The 10,123-nt window shown below is 38.8% G+C and overlaps 2 protein-coding genes across 2 annotated transcripts; both read right to left on the reverse strand.

Annotated features, from left to right (window-relative positions):
* Positions 1–245: 245 nt before the first annotated feature.
* On the reverse strand, positions 246–6,695 carry LOC148743248 (uncharacterized). The gene is made up of 7 exons (XM_088725009.1): positions 6,331–6,695; positions 5,368–5,611; positions 4,578–4,722; positions 3,318–3,485; positions 1,644–1,877; positions 1,288–1,346; positions 246–677 (listed from the first exon to the last, which is right to left on the reverse strand). The coding sequence occupies exons 1-7, from the start codon at positions 6,395–6,397 to the stop codon at positions 536–538; spliced, it is 1,059 nt and encodes a 352-aa protein (XP_088581135.1). The 5' UTR covers positions 6,398–6,695; the 3' UTR covers positions 246–535.
* Positions 6,696–6,803: 108 nt separating this feature from the next.
* On the reverse strand, positions 6,804–10,123 carry LOC111342879 (neuropeptide FF receptor 2-like). Its single transcript, XM_022950007.2, has one exon. The coding sequence runs from the start codon at positions 9,203–9,205 to the stop codon at positions 8,267–8,269; it is 939 nt and encodes a 312-aa protein (XP_022805742.2). The 5' UTR covers positions 9,206–10,123; the 3' UTR covers positions 6,804–8,266.

A 10,123-nucleotide genomic window follows, 5' to 3' on the forward strand; every position in this document is an offset into this window, starting at 1 on the left:
CCTTTAACTCTTTAACTCGCAGAAGTGATCAACAAGTAACTTCCCTATACAATATCCAACGATTATCCAGCAAATTAGCGATGAGAATACTCAAACTTATCAGGAAAGTGTCGTGTTGATCTAACACCAAATTCTCGTTACTGATGTAAAAGGAAATGTCTTGCAGCAAGAGGGGAGAAGTAACAAACAGATCATATTGGGTTCTAGGGTTTTGCATACAGCCAACTTCATTCTTAATAAGACTCTCCAAACAGGACAATTATTTCATTTCGCATTTGTATGGGCAATTGTGCCATTTAAGTCGCAGCTCATTATGCAAAACAAACAAAAGCATCAACAGCAACAAGAATAACAGCAATATCCGCACTCCATTTTTTTTCAGTGGGTTGATTTTTTTTCTCAGCTTTGCTGTCATTTGTAGAGTAATTGCTCTCGACCAATCCTTTCAATGGCTGACTAATACTGGGTACAACTGTAGGGCCTGACAGCATGTACAGAAGCTCCCTGGACAGTTATATCGCAGCACTATCAAGTTTCAGTGTCTCAAACACGCCTTATCGGCTTGTCCACATACGTCAGACCATTCAAAGTTTGTCGTAGGAGTCGGCTGAATGCAGTGGTTGGTTTTGTTAATCTTGATCTCATAAGGTAGAGATTGCACTTTTATTATCCCATTTCTATGAAAAGGAAAATCAAGGAATTAAAAAATGGTGATGATAATTATGATAGTTAGAGATAACAAATCGACATTGGTTTCGCGTGGTCTGTACTCTCATCGACAACGATATTCGCCTTCATATTGGTTAAAATACGCCTCGTGGGTTCACAAAAAAATTTTACCACTGTGACGTCGAATATCGTTGTCGAGAAGAGAACAGACCACACTATACCACTGTCGATTTGTTTTCTACCACAATATTGACGTTAGCTGAAACGATTCTTTCAGTGCGTGACACGTTACGTCACGTTGTCGCGAGCAGTGTTGTCTGTACTCTTATCGACAAAGGCTAATTGGTCAATCAGATCGCGACGTTACTGCCAATTGTGGTAAAATAGTGGTTGTAATGATGACGAAGACGGAGACAAACTGTCCTCTGGTACGATTTGTATCCAAGAATTCCGCAGTAACGTGGCCACCTAGTCTTTAACGGCGCAATTGCCAGGGACATGGGAAAGAGTGACTTTCTTCTCCACGCTCCTTCTGTGGTTCATTCATCTCTGTTTTATTCTTTTGAATTAATAGTTGTTGTCTATATACACAAACCAACAGACAATGGTCATCAATACCTGGAAACTTCCGCGCGAATGAGGTGTCCTTGCCGTAGAGCTTTGAAAGGAACTGTTATCTAGAAGTTAGGACAGTTTTCAGATTTTCCGATTAATACTTATTTTAAATAATTCATGTCTGGTTTCTGTTTATTAAAATAAACTGAATTTCGCGTGCATTTCGAAACTCGACCAGGACACAATCTGAACTCGTTATTTAACAAAATCGGGTTGGTTTTTTTTTTTTTAAGTTGGGGCGTAATAAGACGCATGGTACATTTCCCGGCAATGATAAAATCGGAATTAAGGGGCTCTTTGACCGTTAAAATTCCACAACGACTCGTTACGAACATTTTATACTCGGAAGTAATGCTTACTTTCTTCTTGTCTGGAGTATAGTCATGGAAAAAAAGCAAGTTTCCCAAACTGTAGTCAACAAATCGGCTGTCATAGTAGCTGTGGGGTTGTTGTACGTGGGGATGGCTGCCAATGACCAGATGGACGCCGAGTGACGTCAGATGCCGAGCGACCTCTCTCTGCAGGTTGTTCATTCGGGGATGGTATTCTCTGCCCCAGTGCATCAGGACAATGATCACGTCCACGTTCTTTGCCTGAGTGAGTCAACAACAACAACAATGACAACTTAATTTTTTTTTTTTCCACCCCAAAATGATACAAGACTGAAAAATTTATAATAATAGTACAGACAATGATAGGGGCGCTGGCTGCCCAAAATAACCTAAGAGTTAAAAATGCCAGGCAGCCAGTTAAAAGAAAAGATGTTTAAATGTCTAGGTCAGGGACACAAAAACAAAGAAACACAGAAACGCACACAAAGATAAACACAAAGATAAACTACCAGTATATTAAATACACGGCATACTGGTAGATACTCACAATATTAAACAGATACAATATATCACACGCTACAGAGCACTAGACTCAAATTGACTACAATTTCCTCAACAGCGAAGAAATAAGCAGCCATCTTGTCCGCTAACCGCTGACTGAAAAGTCAGTCAGAAAAGTCATCGAGTCAAACAAGTAGACACGAAATTAAAGACGATTTCTATCGTGTACAAGATACATCCACATCGCTTGTTTGCAAAGAGCCCTTAGGAGAATCCTAGTTTTTCTTCAAATCTTTGGTCTAGTTCGACACAAATGATACAAAAATTAAAGTAATACACACTGTCCATTGGACCGTTAGATCGCATTGCAATTGATTGTTGTGAGCGAAAACCAGAGAAACCACAACGTCCAATCAGAGGGAAAGAAAACATCACAAAGAGCCAATGAGAACTCAAAGTAAAAACACACCAACTGCCTCAAGCGTGGGAAAACGCGTTTTGGTTTTGCATTTGATTGGTTGAGAGAATGGCGTGAGTTTTCTAGACCAATCACAGATGGAGTAAAGTGAATCTAAACCAAAGCAATATTGGATTACTTTCGGTAGTTTGCTAATGAAGCAATTCCAGCGCAACCCTAAAAAGAATTCAAACCTCGACGAGGATTGAACCTCCAATACACTGTTTCCCCGACTGAATTCAGTCTCTCAGATCTATTTCCCAGCTGCAATAGGTTGATAGGTTGCTGCAAACAACTGAACAAATAAGCCACAGTTTAGGAAGCAAAGCTAACGTTAGCGGTTCTTCGTTCCATGTTATGGAACTTTTTCACAACTTGAATCAGTTGTTAGGGAAATAGAACGAAAAAGACAGTAAACTTTGAGTCAAGCAATGATATAGAGGCTTTTGATGCTGCTGATCTTACCATTGAGTTAGGTAGGACATGTGTTTCATAAGTGCCGGATGGTATTGCTCACTATAGAATCTCTGTGGTTTTTTGGTAGAACATTAGAGCGCTGAATCCAAAGGTCTGAAGTACAATTCCTCTGGGGACTTAAACCTTTTCCTTGTTCCACACGTATGAAAAGACAGAATAACATCTTTTTCCAGTTATTAGGTGTTTTCTTGATGTTACAGCTAGTGCAATCACCAAATGAGGTAACAGAACCGTTTAAAAGATAGATTATAGGAGAAAGTCGTTACCCTCAAGCCATTGATGTCCTCAGTAGCGATCTCTTTCTGATAAAAAGCAGCTCCCGATTGGAACATTTTCCGGAGCTCTGAGCACTTTTTAGTTCTTGGGCCACCTTGAGTCACACAGTAAGCAAGAACCCCAATCCTTATTGACTTCTTCTCCAGGATCAGGGGAACCTGAACACCAATATACCAGATTTATTATTCAAAGTACCGCGTTACCACAAGTCGAGAAGCGGAAGGTTTCAGTTTCCCTATTCATTAAGCCAGGAAACCGTCGACGAATTTTTCCATTCGGGTCAAAGAAGTCCTCGGGATTTATCGAGAGACTAGAACAAAATAAACCTGAAACCTCAAACTGTCCCTTTACTAAGTAATCTGGCAATCAAAGTGCATCTATTTTGAAAACATTTAGAGCCGGAAAAACCCAAAAGCAACCACCCCTTGCCACTGAATTCTTCGTAAAATTTCTTGATCATTAGCTATGAAAGGTCTTTATTTTCCACCTCCGCCATTGAAGAAGGGTATCTGAAATTATCACACTCTCCAAGCATTGAGATTCCTTAAGAGTAACTTAAGGTCAACCTAACCGTCGAAACTAGTCTTCGAATGGGCTAAAAATTTTACAACGAGGGCCGCCATTTTAAGTCTTACTCAGCAACCTGGCCGTTTCAGTTGTAACGCAATAGTCTCCTTTTTTTCCGTGACTTTGTGATCTGTTTGTAGCCGAGATAGTTTTCTGTTTTTCAAAATGGCGCCTTCCAAAGCAAATTTTTACATTTACCCAATTGCAAAAGCATTTTCATTGAAAAAAGAAAAAAGATAAAAAAAAAGGGAAGCCAACAGGAATTAACTAAAATAGAATTTAAAGATACGGCTAGGGATATAGATTTTTTTCATTTTTGGAATCACTTGAAATCTCTAGGTAACAGCAGATACTCTAAAGAAGTTTGAAAGAATTTTCCATTGCGAATTCTATGAAAAATTTTCGATTAGTTTTATATACAGATAAATTCTTCATTGACTTTTTTCATAATTTTACTCCTTTTTTTGGTTTATTCTAAGACAACGTTATTGCATGTAGGCGAGCATTGGAAGACAATTTTTAATCAGTTTGATTACCCTTGCGAAATAGCTAAAGCGATTAGTGGACAATTTTAGAAATACTCTTTTACTGATGGAGATTAAAATTGTATGGTTTTCCAAGTTTCAGAATACACTTCTTCTTTAAAAACTTTTGATAGCAATTTAAGCCAAATCAGCTGTCACCTGACGAGAATTGTAAGGTCCACGTGTAACACCAACAGTTTCTATTCCAATCTCGCTCAGTGCATTAACTGTAAAATCCACAGGAAGCTCACCAAAGTCGTTCAAGTGATTGTTGGCTAATGTCATCACATCAAATCCTGCGAAACTGTTGGCAAAGATAAATTTGAGTACCGGCTACATTTTATTTCCTTAAGCCCTTGTAAAATTTAGGAATGATAAATATCTGCGTCACGTTTGTGTTAGGAATTTTTCCAACTTTTAATCTATATATATTTCAAATACAAGGTCATTAATTTTAGTCTTCAAGTAAAAAATGCTTGGAGTGTTGAAATCAATCTGGGGTGCATCAGTTTGCAGTGCTTCAAGCTGTGATTGGTTAAACAGACTTGGGACAACCCCATCGACCAATCAATTGCAAGACTTAAACCAGTTGCGCCACAGCTAGTCGCTTTTTCTCGCGCTTCAGGCAGTTTTGAATTCTTATTGGTTCCATGTGATGTCGTCCTTCTTTTTTATTCTTCATCTTGATTACTTTAGTGATAGGCTATAGAATAATTCAGCTCTGTACTGGCTTCAGTAACTCTGTCTTCGCACCGTCTTTGGAGTCAAAGATAGACCCTCAAAGATTCTCGAACGTAGTTTATGAGGGAATGATTGATGTGATATCACACTCAAAAAAAAAAACTGTACCATGCGTTATGGGAAATTTTGCTCACCTCTTCTGTACCATAAATCCAAAAGACTTTTTTTTTTTTTTAATAGCCCCAACCAGGTGTTAAATAATACAAACCTCAAAGCTAAGGCGCTTTTCTTTTCAGCCTTCAGAAATAATCGTTTCGCTACCAGGACTCTGCTGAACAGCGCTCGCTTGGGAACGAAGGGCGACTCCAGGTTTCCGAAGGCGATGTCGGCTTCTCGGATGTAATGTATCACCCGTTTTAGGGTGTCGTTGTAACTGTAGAGGTGACGTTTGACATCAGAGCGAACCGGGTCCGAAAAATTGATATCTCCGGCAAATACAAGACTTACAGTATCTGCAAAATTTAATTGTCGTTAAAGTCAACCTCTTAGAACATGCCTTGAACACCATTTAAGAGCCGTTACTACTGATACTTCAGATTTCTCCACGGTTGCTACTCGTGTTCGCATAGAGTAACACTCGGAAACATTGCTAGTTCATGCGTTCTCGCGAACTACAATGGTGAAACAGAAAATAGCATCTTTCTTAAGGGATTTTCTTCCGTCCTTGCAATTATTTAATTTAGTCTCTAAACACATTTAAAGAAGGCCTCAATGTTCTTAACCGTTAGCCGTAAAACGGCAGAAAAACTTACTAGAAGAAATTTGACTTTAAACGTAATGGAAAGAAATGAAGGGTTAGCCGTAAAATAGCAAAGATTTTACCCGTTAGCCGTAAAAATCATCGCCCCATTAAGATCCTCTTTAAAAGGCTTCTTGTAAATCAGGTACGTTATTTCAAAAAAAAAAAAAAAATGTGACAGCTTCAATATTTTTTATCCATCAATTGCGGTTAATACTTAAAAAAAAGAGAAAGCTTATTCGGTTTTAAATAGAGTCAGGGATCAATCTAACAAATTTGGAAAAAGGCAGCAAAAATACTAGAAGTACTTTTAGTTGGTTCCTCGGTTAGTAGCAGAATTTTTTGATACTACATACTAAGAACTATTAAAAGCTAAGGAAATGGAATCCGCCTCCTGGGCGTATCACCATTGGCATGAATTATCCAAAATACCTTTTGCTGCTTCATTGAGGACACCGAGAGTTGACATTAAAGCACAAAGCGTCAAAATAACGTCCATTTTGCGATAGAACTACCGCGGCTTAAGCGATTGCTCGCACTCGTACCTGTTCTTTAGGAGCACAGGTTGTTTTATAACCACCGGGAAACGGTTACACCTCGTCACCAAGAAAAGTGATTTGACCGACGGAAGAAGTTATTTTACCAGCAAGAGAATTTATTTCCACAACAGAAGAAGTTATTTGGCCAACAAGAATAAATAATTTGATCAAAAGACGAGGTCACTTAACCAACGAGAGAAGTCTTCTGACTCCAGTTTTTCGAAGGGTGATTAACGCTAGCTCTCCACCAGATAAATCTCTTGGTGGATAGCGCAGGACATTTTGTTAACACTTTTCTACTAGATGACGAAGATTTATCTGTTGTATTGCGTTATCTGCGCAGTTTAACAACTGGGCGGCCTAATCGGCCAGGGATATCATTTCTTAATCGAGGAAATTCATCAAATATCTAGCGGAAAAGAAGTCCACCAGCAGGCCATACTGACCCCTCAAAGAAGAGGATGTTTTCCTGTAAAAGGATTCGCGCATAAAAGAGAGTAGTTAACCGGAAATTTTGGATCCATTCAGCCTTTTCAGGCTAACACGGCCAAGCAAGAGGTTCTAAACTGATCTCTTTGGTCAGAACGTGTCAAGCAAGGGAATGGTGTTATCATTCTCGACTAATTATAAACATTGCAATAAGCCGTCAACATTGTTTCAATCTAAGATGGTAAAAGTGTCATCTACATATGCAATGAAATAGGACGCGTTAGGTTTAGGTTCACATAGGGTTAAAGGAAGCCATCCACATAAGCTTTCGTACTAATTAATAACATCTTAAATCCAAAGAGACAACGAAATCGTAGTTTCCGAAGCTTGGATGCCAACTTAACAACGACAAAAAAGCAAAACAACTGATCAGTCAGGAATCGGACCTATAGGGAAACAACATCTAGTAATCGCCGGGAATCTGAATAATTAGGATCGAAAAGCACCAATAATAACGCGCCAAAACACGCAAATAACAGTAAACTAAGGTACTTTAAATATCATACGTATACTTTTGACTTCGTCACCTGATGAAGAGTAGCGGTATAGTAATTGAGACGTTCAAGAGCGTGATGGCCTGACTCTACATCATGAGACAAACGTTTAACGTCTCATTTATCTAAATTTTGCCAGTTTTAAAAGTTCTCTTGTAAGCGTCCTAAGCTATGTATTTAAAACATTTGTACATGCTCTATATTGAAGTATGTTTACATAAGCTATATATCACAGTGTCCTTCGCCTGCTCTGTTTATATTACTTAGTGAGACACAGGTTTGAATCCCCCGTCAAAGTTGAGTTTTTTTTTTTGTTTTTGTTTTTTTTTTTCCACTGGCATAATTTTCAGCAATCTCTTAGATTGCAATTCATCGGTGAGGATAATTTTTTTCTGTGTTATCAGCCACGGGTTGAAATAGAGTAGTTTTCAACTGAATGTCTATAGTTATTCAGGACTAATTATTTTGCTTTATTTCGTCTCGTGATTGGTTCAGAAAACTCGCGCCACAATCAGATTCAAAATTTAAACCAATCAGTTGCGACCTGGTAACCCGCGTTTTCCCGCGCTTCTGGCAGTTTGCGCATTTTTACTTTAGGTTCTCATTTGCCGCTCCTGAAAATTTTCTTTCCTCTTTGAATATTTTTCACTAATTCTTTTTTGAAAAACAGAAGTAGCTAAACTTCACCCCACTCCTCAACCAACTTTATAGCTAATTGAAAGTACAGCTCATATATTTTGTACTGCGGTATTAGATACATGTGATGCACGATCCTCGCAGTAGCGCTATCTACTGCGAGGATCGTGCATCATATGTGAAAGTACAGCGTCAGTTTTTTTCCTTTTCCTATCTTAGGTCTCTTTGCCAGCGCACTTTCAAAATGAAACTTCGAAAGGTCCTGACAACCTCGGATCGAAAATTTACATTTCCAAATGAATAAATCACTGGATTAATAATAGAACTAGTTAACGAAATACAAATTGTAATGTGCTTGACTGAAATATCTCCTATTCGAACTGTAGCACCGTAAACTGTTGCAAGATTGCTGCACATGACAGGTCCCCAGCTCAAAAGAAAACTAAGAATGATATGGACCATCATACCCAGGGCTCTGTATTTGGACCTTATGTAAGACGCATTTAATTTTCGCGTTTTAGCCCTTTCTCGTAGATAAATATATATTTGGTAATAAGATCGTACTATTATTGCTAATGGAACAACAAAACCGAACAAGGAGTAGATAGTGAATGAGATTTTGCTTAACAACTGGCCACGTGGCAGAAGGCAAAGAAGTAGAAGTTCTTCGGTGCTATTTTGTAGCTGCAATCTTGGGTTGACGCTAGCAGTTAAAGACGTGGGAATAGATATAGTGAGTGCAAATAACCAAATGAAAACAATCCTTGTCTTTCGGTGTTTATCCATTGCCATAGCCTTTAAGGGATTTATGATGTGTTTTTTGCGGTCCATGGCGATTCCAGCGAGAAGAATAAAAATAGCAGCACACATTGCCTCTGGCCAAAGAATCAATATTTTGCATTCAGTGTCCGAAATCAAATGACGTTTCCCGTTTACAGTGTAGATTTTCAGAGCAGCCAGAACTGTTCTGTAAACAACTTCCGTCACAGAGAGTTGGAGAATGTAAAAATTGGAGATACTTTTCCTCGCCAAGCTGCACCGAGTCATAATAAAACAGACGAAGAGATTGCTTGCCAGCCCGAGGGCCAAGAATACTGCGTCAAGAATCTGAAAAGCGTTCTTGAACTGAGTTTCTGCGGCGGAATCCATTGTCACTGTAGAAAGGCGTGATTGCAAACTTAAATGAAACTCTTCCGGATGATCAAGCGGGCCAAGAGAAGTTAATCAGTGAACTGTCAGCTTATTAATCCAAATTCTGAGTCAAGAAATACGAAACGAAGTCCGCAACAAATTTCCTCCGGAAAGTATTCAGAAGCGTGCTAAACCTAGCATGTACGAACGAGGGATGGTTCTCTACAAGCACTTGTTAATCTTCCCATGAAACTGGCTGCGAAGTTTTCTTTGACGCCGAAAGATGTCAGACAGACATATTTCCGCGGTTCACGTCTGTTTTTTAAATAAGAGCCGATAGCGTAGAATTTGCAAACAAATTGAACTTTCTTTAAGTGTCAAGCAGAAATAGCGGAAATTAAAAAGTTCATTGCAATACATATTTGCATTTGGATCTTATTCAAGTTGCGTCTGTTTATGCCGTAAAGAGGAAAATGGAAAACCATGTTTGCCTTTCCAACAAAAGTCTTCCCCGCCGAAAGCATATTTCTTTTAAAAGATGTGGTTTTTCTTGCCAAAGCACTATGGGCGATTTATTTACTTTGCTGCTTCAAGTTTCCGGCAGTGTACAATAAATCCCACGCGGCACAAGTGTGAGCTTAATAAAACATCAAAACTCCGTCAAAGAACCTTTTGTACCAATAACTAAAAAATAAATGAAATCATCTGGAGAATAAAAGCATGGAAAACAATATGATGTTAAACATACCAATAAGAACAAAGATTCGCCTCATATTGCCCACGAGCGTTGCTAGCTATACAATATATTAAGTACTTATTGACTGAGTGGGAGGGCCGGACTGGAGAATATTTGGCTCGAGGTCATGACGTACGCGAGCCAAATATTCCTGTCCGGCCCGACTAAACTCAGTCTTTAAGCATTTTATTATATGACTA

Source organism: Stylophora pistillata, chromosome 1 (genome assembly GCF_964205215.1).
Source record: "Stylophora pistillata chromosome 1, jaStyPist1.2, whole genome shotgun sequence".
NCBI lineage: Eukaryota > Metazoa > Cnidaria > Anthozoa > Scleractinia > Pocilloporidae > Stylophora > Stylophora pistillata.